This window comes from Coturnix japonica, chromosome 15 (genome assembly GCF_054131305.1).
Source record: "Coturnix japonica strain WE chromosome 15, WE-NBRP24, whole genome shotgun sequence".
In the NCBI taxonomy this organism is placed as follows: domain Eukaryota; kingdom Metazoa; phylum Chordata; class Aves; order Galliformes; family Phasianidae; genus Coturnix; species Coturnix japonica.
This window is the reverse complement of record NC_140677.1, coordinates 9,581,238-9,601,558: the sequence shown is the minus strand read 5'-3', so window position 1 is coordinate 9,601,558 and position 20,321 is coordinate 9,581,238. Positions and strand designations below refer to the sequence as shown.

At 39.0% G+C, this 20,321-nt stretch overlaps 1 protein-coding gene across 2 annotated transcripts; it reads left to right on the top strand.

Moving 5' to 3' along the window:
* Positions 1 to 7: 7 nt before the first annotated feature.
* TXNRD3 (thioredoxin reductase 3) lies at positions 8 to 20,096 on the top strand. Of its 2 annotated transcripts, none has more exons than XM_015875079.3 (16): positions 8 to 196; positions 6,851 to 6,911; positions 8,544 to 8,653; positions 9,191 to 9,304; positions 10,987 to 11,059; positions 11,879 to 11,998; positions 12,409 to 12,551; positions 13,943 to 14,058; positions 14,153 to 14,378; positions 14,494 to 14,586; positions 15,036 to 15,112; positions 15,966 to 16,122; positions 16,289 to 16,396; positions 17,300 to 17,395; positions 18,417 to 18,551; positions 18,820 to 20,096. In XM_015875079.3, the coding sequence occupies exons 1-16, from the start codon at positions 74 to 76 to the stop codon at positions 18,886 to 18,888; spliced, it is 1,821 nt and encodes a 606-aa protein (XP_015730565.2). In that variant the 5' UTR covers positions 8 to 73; the 3' UTR covers positions 18,889 to 20,096. The 2 variants fall into 2 exon arrangements, with proteins under 2 accessions (XP_015730565.2, XP_085372453.1); XM_085516327.1 differs by having other exon boundaries at positions 14,153 to 14,382; positions 14,498 to 14,586.
* Positions 20,097 to 20,321: the final 225 nt, after the last annotated feature.

The following is a 20,321-nucleotide window of genomic DNA, read 5'->3' as shown; positions in this document are numbered from 1 at the left end:
TGCCGCTGTTGGCTGAGGGAGGTGCGAGCGGGTGGTTTCACCTCGCTGCCTCTCGTCCCAGCACGGCCCCGCCATGCCGCCTCCCATGCAGACCCAGCTCCCAGACTGGGACGGCTTGAAGCTCCGCGTGCGGACCCTCATCGCCACGCACCGCGTCATGATCTTCAGCAAGAGCTACTGTCCCTACTGCCATCGGGTGAGTGAGGAGGAGTCGCGGGGCCTCGCTTTATATGGGCCATAAGTAGCTGCTTCCCCTCCTCCCGAGCCGGAGCAGGCCGCTCATGCGGCCCCCGGGCGAGGCGGGAGGCTCCGGCCTGGGGAGGGCACTGCGCCCTGCGGGGGGTGGGCCGCGATCTGTGCTGTCGTGTCCTTCCCGTTCATTGCAGCCCATAGTATTGAAGTGATGCGAGATCCGAGCTGGGTCCTCGGCTGTTTTTTCCTCTGTGTTCAGTTTTGGGCCCCTCACTGCAAGAAAGGCATTTTCTAGGGCCACGAAGATGATCAGGGGGCTGGAGCACCTCCCCTATGAGGACAGGCTGAGGGAGTTGGGTTTGTTCAGCCTGGAGAAGAGAAGGTTGTGGGGTGACCTCATTGCAGCCTTTCAATACCTGAAGGGAACTTACTCCCAGGAGGGGAGTAAACTCTTCGAAAGGGCTGACAATAGCAGGACATGGGGAAATGGTTTTAAGCTAAAAGAGGGAAGATTTAGGTTGGATGTTAGGGGGAAGTTCTTCACTAGGAGAGTGGTTAGGCCCTGGAACAGGCTGCCCAGGGAGGTTGTGGATGCCCCGTCCTTGGAGGTGTTCAAGACCAGGTTGGACGGGGCCCTGGGCAACCTGATCTAGTAAAGGTGTATGTTTGGTGGCCCTGCCAGGCAGGGGGGTTGGAACTACATGATCCTTGAGGTCCCTTCCAACCCGGGTCATTCTGTGATTCTGTGATTGCGGCCCTGGAATGTGTTCAGAGAAGGGCTACGAAGCTGGTGAGGGGTCTGGAGCACAGGACTTATGAGGAGAGGCTGAGGGAGCTGGGATTGTTCAGCCTGGAGAAGAGGAGGCTCAGGGGAGAACTTATAGCTCTCTATAACTTCCTGAAGGGTGGTTGTAGTGAGGTGGGGCTTGGCCTCTTCTCTGGTGTTATAAGTGATAGAACTAGAGGGAATGGTTTTAAGCTGCGCCAGGGGAGATTCAGGCTGGACATTAAGAAGTATTACTTCTCAGAAAGGGTAATCAGGCATTGGAATGCACTGCCCAGGGAGGTGGTGGAGTCACCGACCATGGGAGTGTTCAAGAAACGTTTGGATGTGGTGTTGAGGAATATGATTTAGCTGGGAAGTATTGGGAATGGTTGGACTAGATGATCTTCTAGGTCATTTCCAACCTTGATCATTCTGTGATTCTGGATGTGGTGCTCCGAGATATGATTTAGCAGAGGGTTGTTAGAGTTAGGGTACCATGGTTAGACTGTGGTTGGACTTGGTGATCTTTGAGGTCTTTTCCAACCTGTGTAATTCTATGATTCTAAGGTAGATGAGTGTGTGGGAAGCGCTGCATGGGACTTTTTCCACTGCCAGGCTGCTCTGGGGTTTGTTGGCTGGAGGTCGGGGTGCTGGCTGTGTGTTTGCCTGCTGAGGACTTGTGTCCAGCTTGTATAGATCTGCTGCTCAGAAGAAAGTTGAGCTTTCTGCTGGCTTTGAAATTGGAGGGAGAAAGCTGACCGTGTTGCAAGAGCCTAAGTCCTGAATTCCAGCCATAACATACATTCTACCAAAGAAAAGTTCCTTGTGATGATTGGAGGGAACTGAAATCTTTCTAGCCCTGTTATGTGCGAATCACACGTAGCTGTATCTGGTGAGCAAAAGTTCTGTAAGAAAGGCAGGATCTTCATTAGAATCTATTATTATAATGCCATCAGTCTTCATTTATACCCCTCACAGAATCTGGCACTGTGAATCATGAATGTTTACAAAGATTGCGTTAAGAAACGTTTAAACCTAATAGCACTGTGCCTTAAAATGTGATAGGAGGCGTGGGATTGAGTTCTGATGGTCTTCAGTGGAGCAGACAACCAGGAAAAGGACTCAGAAGCTGCACTCGTGTGTAGTTTAGACTTAGTCACAGAAGCTCTTGTGAGGGAGGTTATGTTGTGAGTTTGGTTCTCAAACCTTGTAACCTATTCATTCATCTCTTTTTACCATTGCACTGAGACTTGACTAACACAAGGAGCTAATGAGAAAAGTAGGCCTATTGCAGTCCAGTAATTAAATTCCAGATTAATGTCCTTTCCTGCATTAGTACAGAATTTCTCCATCAAACTGCTTTAATTGCTTCTAGGAAACAATTAGATCTGGGGAGTACAGTCTTTCCTGCCACAAAGCAGAGAAGGCAGGAGGGTTAAAAGACCTTATGAGAATGTTAAGTAACAGGTGGTAAATTTGGAGGGGCAGGATGTGAAGCAGAAAAGAGCTGTTTACAGGTTTCCTTGGTTTATGTTCCTTTTCTTGAACAGGAGAGGAGGATAATATGAAGAGAGCCAGTAGAAATGGTTTGTATTGCGGAGGGATGATTAGAAGAAAGCTGGTGGAGGGAGAAGCCACATGAGACATCATTTGGTAAAAGAAAGAAATATCTGCAATAATATGAGTATTATCATCTCCTCCCTATGAAAGCTTAGAAAATAGTGAAAGGAATGAGAGAACAATGGATAATGCAGTGTTCTAATCTGGTCTACACAATTAATGAAGTGGATATAATTTGGAAGAGTTGTTACAGCTTGGGTATTTAGCCTATAATCACGGAGTTTTGAATTCATAAAGACAGATATTAATACTATGCAGAATGTCTCACCATGGATGGCTGTTAGCAATGTGGTTTTGGTAGGATTAATTGAAAAACCGATGATGTTTATTGCTAGTTCACAGTACGTTTGTGTTCTAAAAGGTGAGTGGGAAGAATTCTTTGTTTCAAACACCCCATTCCTGGAGGCATTCAAGGCCAGGCTGAATGGGACCCTGAGCAAACTGAGCTCCTTGGTGGCAACCTATGGCAGGGAGTTGGAACCAGGTGATCTTTAAGGTCCTTTCCAACCCAAGCCATTCTATGATTATTTCAAATGGATGTAGCCATGCTGGAATTTTAAGATTATACTTCTGTGAGAACTGCAAATAAAGCTCTAAATGCATTCGTTAGGTAGCTGTGTTTGTTTGGCTTAGCTGGCAGCGTGACTGGGCAATTGTGCAGTTCTTCTGCCAGTACAATTTATTGTTCAGTTGCTTAAGTCAGGCAGTGGTGGGGAGGAGGTGGGATTGGAATGACTTCCTCATTGTAACTGAATTTGATTGTTCTTTAACTTCTTACCTCTCTGAAGAGACTAATGCTAAATAAGACATATTAAAAAAAACAAAGGGTTGTTTTTTTAGCATGAAAAATTGCTGGGTCTGAACACTGTGATACATTAGAAATTATTTTAAGAGTAGTAACTGTTTAAAAGCTGCCTGTAATTCCAGTTACGTGTTATGCTATAACTAATAATCACCTATATCCACAGGAACGTCAGGTCAGTTTGGTTGTGGCTATTAAATACTAGTTGATATTTGAAATGGCAGACATGCAACATACCATGTTGCTTAAATTTGCTTTGTATGACACTTAACTCCCCTAATGACAATAAAGCATCTCCAGGGCAAGTTCTCTCGAGTACTAGACCAATTTCTAAGCTTTGTGCAATCTATTTCTGTATTTAGTGCTATGTAAAAAGATTTCTGGAGTCTTTCATTTGAAAGCCTGGGAAGGTTTTGTATTTGGTAACTTCAGTTGTGTTACTGGCTCTGGAGAATTCTTAGCATTTACCAGAAATCATTTCCTGTTCGCTTTCTCTATGTTACTCATGATTGCTGTTATCTTTCTGTTCTTCCTCTTATTTTCCTTTCCAAAGCAAGATCTTGCCTGTATTGAAGATTTCATAACTTTGAATGTATAGTTATCACTCTTGTTTCTGCTTCATCACCATTAACACATGCGTAATCTATTCATATGATCTATAATAACTGCTTCTAATTAGGATCCTGATATTTGTCTGGTTCTTTTTCTCTACTCTGTATCTTCAGTAGAGAATAATCATCACCTAAAGGCACTGCTTTAAACTTGTCTCTTCTTGAGTGTAATCCTTTCTTGTTCTAAAATGTTCTCTGTCCTGTCCTCCCTGCTGCTGTCTGTTGTTTTACTGTTCGAGATGCATTTGTTTTAATACGTATTTTTTTAAAGCCACTGATGGAAACTTGCCTGTTGCTTCCTGCTGTTCTGCTGCAGACTAAAACAGCAGCCAAGTAGAAAATGTTGTGACTTCCCTTCAGAGTTGTAGTTTGCCACTTCATAGCAGCAATCTTTTTTGAGCTTCGCTGTTTTAGATGTTTCATGGCATTCAGCTTGTGCTTTATAACAGCAATTGCAGAGCAGTTTTGCTGCTGTTTCCCACTCACTCAGTCTGTAGCTGTGGTCTCTCCAGTAAGCAAGCAAGCCTGACATTAATAATGAGTTGAGAAGGAAAGTTTTTAGGGTTGTGTAGATGGTTTTAGAAGCCTGGGACACAGGGTGTCTTAGAAAGAGGTTAGTTGGTTCAGCCTTAAGAGGAAGATATGAGGGATTACATTGCTTAATCACCTACCTGATACCTGATAGGGAGAACAGCCACGCTCTTCTCAGTTTTACAATGATGGAACAAAGGGCAATATGCACACTGTTAAACAAGGGATATTGTAATAAAATGAGAAGGAAATTCTTCACTGGGGGTGGTCAAATAAGGGAACAGCCCGGAGATGTGTTGTCTGTCCTTGTAGGTGTTCAGAACTAAATTGGAGAGTACTTTGCCCAAGGTGATCCAGCTTCATGTTTGGTCCTGTTTGAGCAGGCAGCTGCATCAGGTGACCTCTGGAAAAGTCCTTTCTGATTTCAGTTATATTGTGGGTGCAAAATTAATGCTGTCATATATACAAGCAGGGTTTATTTTGGTATGTTACTGTTTCAATATGACATAAGGAAACTTCTTTCATTAATACCTAATAGAAAAGCTGTATATTTGTCTCATTAAAGTTGAAACTGTTAAAAAGCAGAGAGCAGTGAAATACTTGGTGCTTGGCACAACAACTGCATGGATCACAGTGACACAAAAAGCTTTTATCATATTTAACATTTTTAAGCTTATTAAATGTGGTTCAGCTTATTCTTAGTGTTGTCAATAAATATGGCATTGATCAGAAAGCTGGTTGTTGAAGTATTTTTTTTTCCTTGAATCAACCACAAAGCACACTAAGCTGCCATTGAGAATCCAGGCTGGCAAGGAGCATGCAGAAGTTTAGCTATAGCTTCTCGCTAGAGCTGTTCTTACATCAAGACAGGGTGAAAAGCAGATATTTCACCCAGTGCCTTACAACATCTCTTTGCAGAGGTAAGTCTGCCAAGATGTATTTTGAGAGTAAATAAGCTGTAACGTTACCTGTGTTGTGAGGTATGTCCTTGTCAAAGCGTGAGAACAGTTCACACAATTTCAGTTTTGCCAGTTTTACAAATAGATGCTGCCATAAAAAATCTCATTTCTAAAAGGCTGCTTGATTTGAATCTGGCAGCAGCACTCTGTCCATTCAGAACTAGTATTAGAAGAGCATCCAGAATCCATGGAGGAAAAAAGTCATTCAAGTTGTTATATCGAGTGGCTTTTTCCTTTTTATTTACGAGCATGTTGGCTCATCTAAAGAGGTGATTGACTGTTTCCATGCTGGCTCCTGGATACCTGAAAAATTTAATATGTGAATGATCTGGGAGGGGAAACAAGCAAACAAAAAAGGCAAATAAGTTAGAACTGCTTCTGTCTGATCCTGGAGGCTGAGGCAGGTGTTAAACCAGAAACCCAAAATCAGGAATAAATTCCAGTCTTGTCCCAAGCCTCAGAGTTGGAGACATCATAGTTAAAGTATTTGATGTGCACTTTGAAGTCACTCAATGATCTGGATTGTCTTGTACCTGGGCAGTGTGTTTCAATGTCTTGCTGTCAGGAAAACCTTTTCCTGTGGTCTAAGAATGAACTGCTTCAAGAGATCAATCCCATCAGTTACTGCTTCCACCACTTTTCTTCCTTACGAGTCAGTTAATTATTTAAACACAGCTGTTTTTCTACATCTTCAAGTTAAACTCATCGACTGCTTAGATTAATTGTTCTCCACTTGTTCTAAATCTTTTCTGAAATACAGTGACCAAAACTGAAAGCCTGAATACAGGGCTGGTAGGCTTGAGCTGCCCTCGCTCTGTGTGTGCTTAGAGATTACTCTTGTGGTTTTTTTATATTGGTTTTGGGTTGATTTGTTTTTCTTTTTTTGCTTAACAGTGTTTTGCAAGTTATCTTCTACTCCCCATTCTTTTTTCTTTCCTTAGTACTCAGGAAGTCTGACTGCTGTATTTTTCTTCATGATATTTTTCTACGTAGCAATTACTGTCATTGTTTTTGCCTGTTCACGGGATGTTGAGGTATGACGCTGAGCCAGTTGTATAAATAAGGTGTCTCTTAAGATCTGTTAAACTTGTAATAGGAGATTACTCTGCGGTTTACTTTGTCTGAATGCTGTTAAGTGGTCAGACTTTAAATGAGGACTGTGCAAAATGTCAAAGTAGTGCCAAACTTGATGGAAGACATCTATGGCTATACCCTCAAAGAATTATAATTGAGTCTTAAGTCCTTTATGTGTTTGTGTAATTGAGAATTAAAAGTCTGGGTTTACCCTGAACTGTGTATTGGATCTTGTGAAAGCTTTGTCTTGGCAGCCTGCCTGGGTACAAAAACATTGTGTCCTTTTCTGTTACAGGTAAAAGAACTCTTCAGCTCGTTAGGTGTACAGTACTATGCTTTGGAACTGGATGTAACTGGTAAGTAGTAGAAAGTATGAGGTGTTGCTTAATGTAATTAAAACTGGGTGAATGTGCGTGACTTTAAGCCGTCCTGAACTAACTGTAAGACTTAAGGAATCATGGAAAGGGCTCATGAGGATCATTGAGTCTCAACTTTAAGTGTACAGAGGCGAAAAAATAGTTAACTGAAGACTGCCTCTTTCTGTACAAACCATCAACTGATTGTATGTACAGAGGATGTGAGATCTGGTTTCTCCTTTGGGAGTCCCATCTTTCAGGAAGAAGCCTTTGGTAGTTTTCTCTTAAGGCTTTTAGATGAATTGTTAATGTTTGATGTGGTCTAACAGTGACCTTCATAGGGAAGGTTGCTGAGTCATTAGAAAGAATGTGAATTCCACACTATTGACTGTTCATTTGAGGTTTTTTTTCTAATGCTGCTTTATTTTCATCTACTCATGTAGTGTGTTATACATCTGTATATAAAGCCTGTAGTTTAATGAACAAAGTTTCTAAATTAATTTTCACTAAGTTCTTCATCACACCATTAGTAAGCTGTTGTTTTAAGTGTCATCATTTGATTTTGAATTTTATTTTTCCTGTGCATAGAAAGAAAATGTAGTTTCTAATCCTTTTCAAGTGTGTTTAAGCGGTATTTGAAGGGGAAAATGTGTTAGTAATCCAAGTACCTCTTCTGACTTATTTTTTACTTTTGATTAATAAAAGATGAGATGCTGTAAATTAGACATAGCCCAAGATATACACAGTACAGCTCTCGGTATTTGTTTGATTGATTTCCTGAAATTACTTGTCATTAAGAATATCTCTTTCGCAGTTGTTACAATCACTGATAGTAAAAGGTTTTAAACCAGTGATTATTGTAAAGTCTTCACACATTTACTACTGTGCAACTGTTGAGAGCTCTAATCTGAGCTTGCCTGTTGGTGCTGGTGATTCAGATGTCAGGTCAGGCAATGATGGTCTTAAAACAGGAAGATTTAAAACAATGTGGCAGATAGAAAAAGCTTGAAAATGCTTTGAACATGACCATATTTATTCTTCGGATCTCCAAATTCTTATGATACAAAGTTGCTGGGCAAAACTGTGTGCACTTAAGTGGAACAGAACTGCAGTCACTTCTGCTGGAAACAAATACTGTCTGTATGATCTCTTGTGGTATCTAATAGATGTGTTATATATATAAATACGTAGCTAAATTGTATTTATTTCTTTGTATCTATTATTATGAATTTTAGTAGTATTTAGACTAATACAAAAATAATAGATATATGTAAATATATATAGAAAAATTAAATATATTTAAAAATTCTTAAGTGTGGTACCAAATGTTGCACTGTCAGGATGGGATTTAGGGAATAATTAGGAAAATATGGGGCTAAACTTGATTTCTTCAACTACTTCAGCGTGAAGGATTTTGACTCGAAGTACCTGATTATCCTTCATGTTTTAGCCAGCCTTTTTGCAAAGTATTTTCTGTGTCTTACTTACATAGAAATGTTATGCCCCAAAAATAATTGTTTTCTTGACAACCCTATAGTATATTGCAGTCTGCACGATTAAAGTGCCAGCTTGTCTTAAAAGTTCCCTTCTTGAAAATAGCTGTTTAATGTACCCTTTTTCATTTGTTTTTAGATGATGGACCCAGTATTCAGCAAGTATTAGCAGAGCTAACTAATCAGAGGACAGTGCCTAATGTTTTTGTCGATGGAAAACATATAGGTGGCTGTGATGCAACTTACAAGGTAACTTTCTTTAAAATAATAACTAGGAGTAGACAAGAGTGGGGGTGATGTTAGGTCCAGCCACTTTTCTTGTGCTTTACTGTCTAGCTTGTTGGTGAATTAACTTACCCTCTGCATTTCTGTTACAAATATGCAAGTGTGTATTTTCTTGAATTTGCTGTAGACAGGCTCTTAGAGAATTTGTGCAGTGTGCAATTCAGGTTGTAGGACTGAGGAAACAGACCATCAATTATTTTTACCTTGCATGTTCTGTGGCCTAAAGTCTGTCCTGCAAATAAAACATGAACATGTTTGAATCTTTTCCAGAGTCATAAACTTAACAATTGCAAAAATTTTTTGGGATCCCCTTTTCTGAGCAGGTTCAGCTAGATCAAATGCCTTGGAGGAGTCCTTGGCCATACGGACAAAGAAATTCAGGAACAGCTGTGTTTTCTGTTATAATATTGAAGGGGAAGTAATTAGACTGAGTGATCTAGGTCAGAAAAGACATTGTGTTTCGGTTTTTACTTAGAAACATGTGGTGACTTGATTTTACAGGCTTATGAGAATGGAACACTGCAGAAACTTCTTGGGGACGTCAAAGATGCAGAAACCTATGATTATGACCTCATTATTATTGGTGGTGGCTCAGGTGGACTCGCTTGTTCCAAGGTATGACATGAAAACTTCATCAAAAATAAGTTTCCATATTAATCACAGTAGAATAAAACAATATATATGATGATGATTAGTAGTGTTAGTCTTGTTAACAAATCAGTAGCAGTCTTAGTCATTCAAAGCATGACAGTCTACATGGACCACTTCCTAGACAATGACTACTCAGGTTTTGATCTAATAATAGGTTTTAGGATCCTAGCTGAGAGTAGATTGGGCAGTGTACAGGCACTTGAATGCTTCCAAACAGTAATTTGGAAAACTTGCAGGCTGTTCTTGAAGTACTTGTGCATATTAGAATTCAGGACTACCAGTCATCTAAAATGAAGTGTTTTTATTGTTATCTGAATTAACTGTTTCACACTTGGTTGTTCCTTCCTGCTACTTTTTCAGAAATAGTAATAGATTGTTCACCTCTTTCATAGTTAGCTGTTTACTCAGAATGCCTCTGGATCTCAGATGTGGGCTCAGTTTTCTACATGAGGGATTTAAATCTGTGTTTTCCGCTTCTCAGCTAGCTACCTTAAACATCAGCTTATGGTTAGGGCTAGATGAGGTTGCTCTTAGTAGCCTTGCTGACTGCTATACAGTGATACAGTTAGGTATGCAGCTGTAGCTACATCAATGTAAGAAAGGTAGAGAAGGAGATATGGCATTGTACTTTATTCCAGTCTGTGGGAGAAGGTTTGAGTTCTTCCCTTCCTCCTGAATTGTTTATATATCATAATAGTCAGTCACAGGTGGTTGATATGGCATGGACTCAGACTGAAGAGGGCTTCTGAAATGCTCTTCTATTTCCTGTAGTTACAGTGTAATAATCTGTTAAACATAAGTCTCCCTTCACTTTACCCCACGACTGCTTCAATTGGCTAGTTATATTCAGAATGCTACAGATCTTTCCTCAGTGCCTTCTGGGATGTAAATTGTAAATTTGGTGGTAATTACCAGCTTGTTCAGAGTGGAAGAGTTCAGTTATTCAGAAAATAGGAAATAAGTGGGTAATTCTGAATTTGTTTGATCCAGGATGAACTGTATGCAGGAGCTCTTAAACAGTTTGTATCAAACCTTTAGGTGCTTCAGAGCCCTTAGAAAAGTCTAATATAGAGTAGATTGACTCAAGTGCTTGGTGGTTCTGTGGATATAGGGTTATAGGATTATTCAGTTGGGAATGGACATTAGGTAGATATCTAATCAAAGTTCTGGTTTCAAGCAGGGTGAGATAAGGTTATGCAGGACCTTATTTATTTTGTTCTTGAAAATCCTCGAGATCTTGAGGTACTGGTGTGTCTGAACATCCTGTTTTACAGCTTGTCTCTTTTCATGAAATGAAGTTTGTTCTGTTTCAACTTAGAGACTTTGTCTTTTATCCTTCCACCACTTGCCACTGCAGCAAGCATGCCTCCAATACCATAACTCCTGGGTGCTGGAAGGTTGCTGTTATGTACCCCTGTAACCTTCTTTTCTTCAGATTGAAGAAGCCCAAGTTTTCTCATCGTTCTTATAGGACGTGAGTGTTTGGTAGCGGAGAAGGTAGAAGAGCTGCACATGGTAATGGGACTGACTAGCAAGAGACATATTTGTGCTAAGTATATCATGAGTGCAAATGAGCAGTCATACTCCTTGGTCAAGAAAATGTTCATTAATGCTGGTTTATTTCCATTTCATTATTTTTTTTACAGGAAGCTGCTACCTTGGGAAAGAAGGTGATGGTATTAGATTATGTTGTGCCAACACCCCTGGGAACCACCTGGGGTAAGTATGATGTTTGAGTATCAGTGATAAATGTAGTGATTTATAAGATAGTGTGGATTTGTATTCTTCAAAATTATGGCAGAATTCCTGTAATTCTAGAACATACAGCAAAGGAGTTGCTATACTGACATGCCTGGAGGGTTACTTCCCTTTTGTATATTGCTAACTCTGTGTTCTTTCTTAAATGTTGTTATAATTCAGTTTCATATTGTGGCCAAACATGTGTGTGCATATTCACACTCTCTTGCCTGTTTGTTTTTTTTTAATGCCTTTTAGTTCATCTGGTTTTATTTCATGAATGACTGATCTAGGTTATGTCTAAAACAGCATGACTGTATGGCTGTGCATGTGTCACCTTTTATAATTAAGCAGCTACTGTCTGACCTTATTAATGCTATTGGCAATTGAGAATGAGTAAGGAGTTTCAGTGGTCAGGCTGAGTCAAAGTGTGAATTTGCTTTCATAGCTTTAAAGCAAGTTCGTATTTCAGATTGCACAGAATAGATAATATTGAACTCTGGGCTTTTTGTCATGCTCTCTTGCTGATCAAACTCACTTACAAAGCACCCTTTAAGTAGCTATCCTGGATCTGTGTTGGAGACAGCATACTAACCCCTTTTTGGCCAGATGAGTCAAATGACCTCTTAAACTGAATACAAATTTGTAACCTTGGTGTACTCATATTGTCTCTAACAGCAGAATTTCATGTTAGTTTTGTTGCATTATCATGAACTGATACATGGGTGACTATTCAAAGAACCAAATAGAAACATAAATATTTTGTTCATGCAAGCAATAACATGGTTCTTCCCATCTTAGGACTTGGTGGTACATGTGTAAATGTAGGTTGTATTCCAAAGAAGCTAATGCATCAAGCGGCTCTTCTTGGGCAGGCACTCAAAGATTCAAGGGCATACGGCTGGCAATATGAAGAACAAGGTTAGTAAGAACATAGAGGACAGACAAGACTCTGTACAGATGACTCCGTGATAGTTATGACAGTTCTTTGTACTTCAGACTTAGGTAACTATTGAACTCTGCTTCTGTTTACTAAGTGAATCAGAGTGATTCTTCTTCCTTGAGTCATGCATAAAAATCTTTTTAGAAGCTAATTGTGTTTTATTCCCTGTATCATCTCAAATAAATGGACGAACTTCTCAAATGGGCTTATTTCAGTTAATTACAAGTCAGATAAATACATCACAGTGATTTAAGACTCTTAATAGGTATAATCATTACTAATAACAATGATGGCTGCTTAACAGGATGTACAATGAATAAGATTTGAGCTTTTCTTTAACGGTTCATTGTTTTGGTTTCTAAAATATGAAATTAATGGCTTGTTTCAGTTAAACACAACTGGGAGGTCATGGTAGAAGCAGTTCAAAACTACATTGGCTCTTTAAACTGGGGCTATCGATTGTCGTTAAGAGAGAAATCTGTGACGTACCAGAATTCCTACGGAGAATTTGTTGAACCACACAAAATTAAGGTATGTGGAATGTTTAAAAGATTTTATTTAGTTGGGAGGGAAAACTTGGGCACTTGAGCTGCCTTTTAAATTCCATCAAGGAAAAATCTTCATTCTGACACTGTCTACTTCAGTCAGCCTAAAAGAAGTAGTTCCTGTAATAAGTTACCAATTCAAATTAATGTTTTATTTTATTACATGTCACGACGTAAGTTACTAGACTGGTAAACATAGGAGTAAGGTGGATATTGGTTAAACTGAAGTCTTGCATGTATATGGTGAGGTAGTCTCAGTGACTACCTTTGCTTAATGTCAGCTATCAGAGCCAAAAAAAAAGAGAGCACAGAAAACCTGTAGCAGTAACAATATGCCACTTGGAAACTCTTTGTACTAAGATATGTACTGCATACTGCACAGGCTGCAGAAATTAAATTTGGATTAAGCACTTGCATAATAGTGCTAGATAGAACCTTATGCTGTATCAGCATAAGAATTAAACTGTCTTGCAAGACAGAGCATGTGCTGGCAATCCTGCTGTGAGTGATAGTGGTGTAGCAAGGTTAACTTAGAAGAATTACATTTTAAAGAAAATTATCTGGATCAGTGGCTGCAGTTGTCTGTTTTCAATATGAGCTTATGGAGGCTGAAATAAATGCCTTTGAAACCAAGTGATTAGTGCAGAGGAGATGGTATGCTTTACTTGCCTCATCTGCCAACTGTTTTAGTGTCTGCATATGCAGGTTATCTTCTTAATAGTGTTCTTTTTCTACAAATAAAGTAAAACAGAAACTTTCAGTAATAGGTTGTACTCTCTGAATGTCTGAGATCCCTTCCAACCTAAACTGTGATAACTCGCTGGGGAGGAAGCTTCTCTTTCTGTGTTGGTAAATAAAGAAGAATAAAGATTGGATTTCAGAAGAGGCACATTGATGGGATAGAATTCCCCAAGGGCCTTTAGAGACCAAGAAAATAACTAAATTACTTATAATTCATTTAAAATAGGGTATTAGGCCCTCCTATGAAACATTTAAGTAGATTTCTTTTTTAATTTATATTTTTCTAAATTAGCATAAGAAGTGATTGATGTTATTCTGTGATTAGTTTGTCTTTCCTTGGAAGCAAGGGGTAGAAGAGCACCCTTATCTGTTGTGAGGTTTTTAAGTTATTGACTACTCATGTATGTTAAATTGTTCATATAAGCAGAATTCAAGAAGTAAATGATTTTAGGTGCTCTAACTTAGAAGAACAAGCTAATAGTCTGTGCTTTACACATGTAGTTCTTCATTGATCTGTTTGGCACTTAGATAAGTCTTAAACTTATCTGCAGTGTTTAGGTGAAGATTGTATTTTTATTTTTTACTTCATTGTGAAACCTATTCATATGGTAAAGACTTTTGTGTCTATATCAACAGGCAACTAATAGAAAAGGACAAGTAACCTATCACACAGCACAGACTTTTGTCCTGGCCACAGGAGAAAGGCCTCGATATCTGGGTATTCCTGGAGATAAAGAATACTGTATTACAAGGTGAGATTAAAAGGCAAAATGGACTGAATATTCTCTGTTCTAATGCTTGCAAAGACCTGTATTAAAAGAGCCATGTAACTTCTTTTCTTTTTAGTGATGACCTCTTCTCCCTGCCTTACTGCCCTGGCAAAACGCTAGTTGTGGGTGCTTCCTATGTGGCACTGGAGTGTGCAGGATTTCTTGCTGGTTTAGGTCTAGATGTCACAGTAATGGTGCGTTCCATTCTCCTCCGAGGCTTTGACCAAGAGATGGCGGAAAAAATAGGTGCCCACATGGAAACACATGGTGTAACATTCATAAGAAAGTTTGTACCTACTCAGGCAAGTGCTTTCTTAGCTTCCTTCTCTTTACACAAAATTATATTAAAAAACACAAGTAAAAATGCATATGCTTTCTATTCTTAAGATAATTCTAATCTTGCAAATGTTTATGCAGGTAGAAAGGCTGGAGGATGGCACACCAGGAAGATTAAAAGTGACAGCAAAGTCTACTGAGGGTCCAGAAATTTTTGAAGGAGAATATAACACTGTAAGCATTTTTGGAGTTGAAATAAATAAATATAGCCATGCTGTGAAAATGTATTAAAATACTTTAAAAGCTGTTCAGGATAAGGCAAAGGGAAGTCTGTCTTGGTGAATAATTCAAGTAACTTCCTGGCAAGGGGGTATGGGGGGGGGGGGAGGGAATTGAATACAGATTGAAGATGTTCAGTTGCACCTTGTCAGCAGGAAGAAGTGACACTTAAATGAATGGAATTTAGTTTCTGTGCACAGTGGTGGTGTTCTGTTTGTTCTGCAGCTAATGTTGAGCTTCTGAAATAAGTTGCACATGAGGGAGGCTGAGCTGGTGACTTCTCTTCCTAAAATTGTTTTTGAGATGTCACTTTAATTATGAACGCTTTAAAGCTGTTTCAGAGAAGAGTAAAACCTCATCAGATTTATGCTTCTGTAAAGTTACTGTGTGTAATTTCTTTTTAGGTTTTGTTAGCCATTGGTCGGGATGCATGCACCAGAAATATTGGCTTACAGACGATTGGTGTCAAAATCAATGAGAAGTAAGTATTGCTCAGCTCCTCTAAGCCACTGATTTATTTTAACTTCTTTTAAATAATATCTAATGATGCTGATTTAAAGAAGTAAACTTCTCACTTCCTTACAGGTTTTGTTGGTTTTTTTCCCTAGAGCCAGAGCAAAACCTGGTACAGAGAAAGAAGCAGGATTATATAGATCAGGAGAGAGAAGAATTAGAGTCAGCTTGCAGTAGTTAGAAATTTATTAAACGAGCTTATTCAGATTCTTCTGTGTAGTGCATAGCGATAGGGCAAGGAGTAGTGGCCTAAAACTTGAATGTAGAAAGTTCTGTACTAACACATGGAAGAACTTCTTTACAGTAAGAATGACAGAGCACTGGAGCAGGTTGCCCAGAGAGGTTGTGGAGTCTCCTTCAATGGAGATATTCAAGACACAGGTGGATGCTTACCTGTGCAACCTATTGTAGGGAACCTGCTTGCTTTAAGCAAGGGGCTTGAACTTGATGATGTCTTGAGGCCCCTTGCATTGTAATTCTGTGATTTAAATATGTGAGTGATGCAGCTTTTTCCCCATAGGGGAAAATATAAATTGCAAGCTGTATGGCATTCAAGTAAAAGATCAAATGTCCAAAGATTTCTCACCAACTTCATTGTCATCAGATTTGCATTGAAAACTGACTTCAACCATGTAGAGGCAAAGGTAACTGATGCTTTGAAGAGCTTGCAATTGAAGTAGAAAAGATGTGTTCTTATTTTAAGTACTAAGCATGTTTTATGAGCATCTTAGTGGCAGAACATCCCTCTCTTAGTAGTTTTTGAAGGGCTCTGAGGAAGGTTGTGATATTGAACTCTGTTCCGTTTTCTGTTTGTTCTGAAGGAATGGGAAAGTACCTGTAAATGATGAAGAACAAACCAACGTGCCTTACGTTTATGCTATTGGGGATATCTTGGATGGAAAGCTTGAACTTACTCCTGTTGCCATTCAGGCAGGGAAACTCTTGGCCCGCAGGCTTTATGGTGGTAGTTCCACAAAGGTAAATCTGTAAGAACACAATTTTAACTTCAGTACTTCTTGCTTCAAGTGACATGAGGTGATTCGACTGTCGGATTGTGAGCATTTGGTAAACAAAAGGAAAGGCTTATATAAATTTTCTTATGAATTACTGATTGCACAGTCTGAATATATATTCTCTTTTTCAGTGTGACTATATCAATGTACCAACGACAGTGTTTACTCCTCTAGAGTATGGCAGCTGTGGGCTACCTGAAGAGAAAGCCGTTGAAGAATATGGAAAGCAAAATTTGGAGGTGAGAGCACTCAGTATTTGATTAACTTGGAGCTTGATGGGTTTTTTTGGGTCTGTAAAGGTTACCTCAGCAGGCCTTTGATCATGAAAGTGTTGTCATAAGATGAAGTTGCGGGACTTCCTAGAAATTCACAACTGGACTTGATAACATTAGAATTGTACATAGCTATTTGCATGCTGCTGAGAAGTGTTTGATTTCAGGAGGCCAAAATCAGGTTGCAAAGCTGTGGGTAAGCTTTTTTATTGTAGCAAATACTGTTACTGCTGAAGTAAATCAGACTCTCAGGATTGTTCGTTTTCTGTGTGTTCTTTGTACATAAATTGGGTATAAATTTCTTTCTGATCTTTTTCTTAGACTTTCAGAGTGTCAGCCACTTGTTTTACCATAATTTCTGGTGTCAGCGATTCTCTGAAGAAGACAGTTCTGTTAGATCTGTTTGCATGCTTTGTATTTAACTCCTTACATCCTTCAAATACACTTTGTGTTACTTAGCATCTGCTTTAGTTGTTTTGCACATTAGGGTTTTATATACGTATATACATACATATATATATATATATATAATATATATATATATATATATATATATGTATGTATATGATAGATATTAATTTTATGCTAACATTTCTCACTGCAGTTACAATCATAAGCTGTATCTGTGTTAAATCAAGTATTTAAATTGGAGCATGTGTTTTTAGTCAAGTGTTCCTCTAATAACTTTTGGATGATGGGCTGGGTGGGAGTGTGGAGATGGTGGAGAGAGAAAGAGAAGACACTTCATTGTTTAACTAGTAATCAAAATGTAGTGAGTTATGTCAAATGACCTATCTGCAAATACAGTTTGAAAAAATAAATTTGGATTGAGTTTGTCAGGCAATCACATTCCTGTCTTGTCATCCTCAGGTTTATCACAGTTTGTTCTGGCCACTTGAATGGACAGTACCAGGCAGAGATAACAATACTTGTTATGCAAAGATTATCTGCAACAAGCTCGACAGCGTAAGTAGTGAGCCAGAATGTGTATGTTCAGTGTATTCATGACAATTTGTTTGGACCAGCTGAAAGTTCATGTGTTTCACAGATTTCTGCTAAATACACAAACATTTTGATCCTAAAACCTCAGTGATAAGAAATGTGATTGGTGGGTTTTCTTGAAGGAAAAAAGTGCCAGTGCTGTCTAGTATCTGTTTGAAAACTGTCTGATACAAAGGAACACTTTGGTGTTTAAAATGACTTTGAAGAGAAGGAATTATATGATAAAATAGGTTATTTCCTCTTATCTCACTGGTGCTTACTCTTCCTTAGTAGCCTATGTCTTTCTCAAAGGTTGCATTTATTGAAGGCAAAAAATGCCAAATGAAAACACCGGAGGGGAGACGTGCCTTACGGAACCCTTTTTTTTTCTAGCATACTAGGTGGTGGGAACTTGTCATTTCTTGCAATTTATGGTCAGACTTGGACTAGAGCTCCTCTGAAGGCATTGTGGAATATTCTGGGAAAATGTTTTAAGCCAAATTTTGTATTCCTGTTGATAAATCAATTAATCAAGAGAACTAAAACAGACTGCAGTCGCTTTTATCTCATTTCTGCAGGCTACTGCCACAAGTGTAGATCTTGCTCAAAATACAAACATAGTGTGTTTTAATTTTCCTTCTTAACGGTTTGGGGGAAGAAAAGTACATCCAGTTAAACTTTTCATGCTGCTTACTTACAAAATAATAGATTCCAATTTTGTCAACTGCTGTTGATTAGCTTTGGTAACTTTTGAGTTAGTGCTGTTCAAGAATTGTCAAACTCATGCTAAAGCTTGTTTTCTTCTGATATGATGATATGGAAGGCTTAAATGAGCCACAGAACTATCTTCTTCAGAGTGGCTTGTGGGTTTTTTTCTTTCCTCCCAAGACTATGCTATTGACTTGCTTGTGTAGCATATAAATTTAAGTGTAGTAGGAGTTGATGTGCTGGAACTGTGTTAAGCTTTACCTACTTGACTAATTCTTGTTTTCTTCTCACCTCAAAGAACCGTGTCGTAGGATTTCATGTTCTTGGACCTAATGCTGGTGAAGTTACCCAAGGTTTTGCAGCTGCAATAAAATGTGGTCTCACCAAAGAACTCCTTGATGAAACAATTGGTATCCATCCGACTTGTGCAGAGGTAAGGGGCAAAAGAACTCCATTGAAAACCTACTTGTGAAAAATGAATACTGAAGTACATTTTATACTGAGTGTTGTTCAGTATTTGCTTAACTTCCGACTACAAGATATTGAGATGTGATAGGGAGAGTTAATTGTGCACTGCAACGTTTTCCATTGTGGCAATTTAAAGAACTCTAGTATTATTATTTCACAAGAAAACTTGATATAGCCATGTGCATTATGATACAGAGCCATAGTAAATAGGCAATTGTTTTGATATCTTGCAGGTGTTCACTACAATGGATATTACAAAGTCTTCAGGACAAGACATCACTCAACGGGGCTGCTGAGGTTAAACCTGCTGTCTTACTTGTTTTCATACTCTGCACACTTAGTTCTGTGGAAGACCTTATACATCAAACTGTTGTGGGATAGAATAGACATTTGCATCAGTACCACTGTACGTAGTGCAGTGGGGAGTGGTGCTTTAGTAAGGCTTCCTCAGTAAATAGTGTTGCAAATGGAAACAGTAATACAGCAGGGAAATCTTGAACATTAGATCCTGACTTTGCTTGGAATCAGCACTAATGTGCTTTTTTGACGTTCTGGCTCGGAACCTTACAGTGAGGTGAGCTATAACTGATGGCTGCCATGCAAGGTTGGGAGATATCTTCATCCAGTCAGATGACTGAACTTCTCCTGAAGGAAATCCTCAAGTTGCACAAATTAAAGCTGACGCTTCTAAGCTCCAGAATCTTTGTCTAAATGCCTGAAGTAGAAGATAAATGTATAACTGAATGGATCTTACCAGCAGTTGAAAGTTATCTTATTTCATTGATGCATTTTTTATTTAATTGTGTATCTAGTTGAGGCTAGATGGGCACAAATTGGATGCAGTGGATGAACAGGGCAGTTGAAGTCCCAGTGTCTCCCTTCAACCAGTCTAAAATTTCAAAACTTCTAAGGCATTGCTGCTGTCACATTCATAGTTTGACCTCAGGTGGCATGTCTTTAAGATGAGCAATTGAATTGTAGGAGTTCTGTGTCAGGGCTAAAGAGCATGAGCACAGGACCTTGTCAATTTGCTACTGCTGTTTATGGCTGTACTTAGTGCTAATAGTCTCAAATCTAGCTTCAGCTCTAGTGTAAAACATCACAGAATGTAGAAACATTACATCTGTACTCTTCTGTGCAGTATTAAAGTTTGGAAGAGAAGAATCTTGGGATAATTTGCCCTGTTAATGTAGTAGGTGCCTGGCCATGGAGGTGACATACATTGCATAGAATGTCTCCTTGGAGCTTGTCTTGCAGCAGAGAACAATGACTTGGTATGCTGTCATACTTTGTGTAGTGTTGTGTACAGTCATTACTCAGAAGTTTTCTTCCACCCCTGGCCTTCTACTCTGGGGGAATTACGCTTGAATTTGGCTCATAGTTTTGTTCAAAGAGATGTTTTGAAAGACAGTTTTGAACACTGTATTATAATAAATGAATTTTTAACTATTTAATCTGATGTAATATGGCATTCGAAGTTCAATAAATAACACAGCATTTTGTTGTCCGACCTCATGATTCGCATTAATGCATACATAATAAGTTTTACTGTGCTTAAATGATATTGTTTCATATGCAGTACTAATGCTTGCATAGACTTGTGCATTCTGTGTTCTCTTAAAAGGAGAAGGAATTTGTCTTGTCAAAGCTGGGGTTTGCTCCAGGAGATGAACATGCTTCTACTTCTATATGCAGATTTTGCTGTTCAAACTGAGAGGGCAATTTTATATCAGTC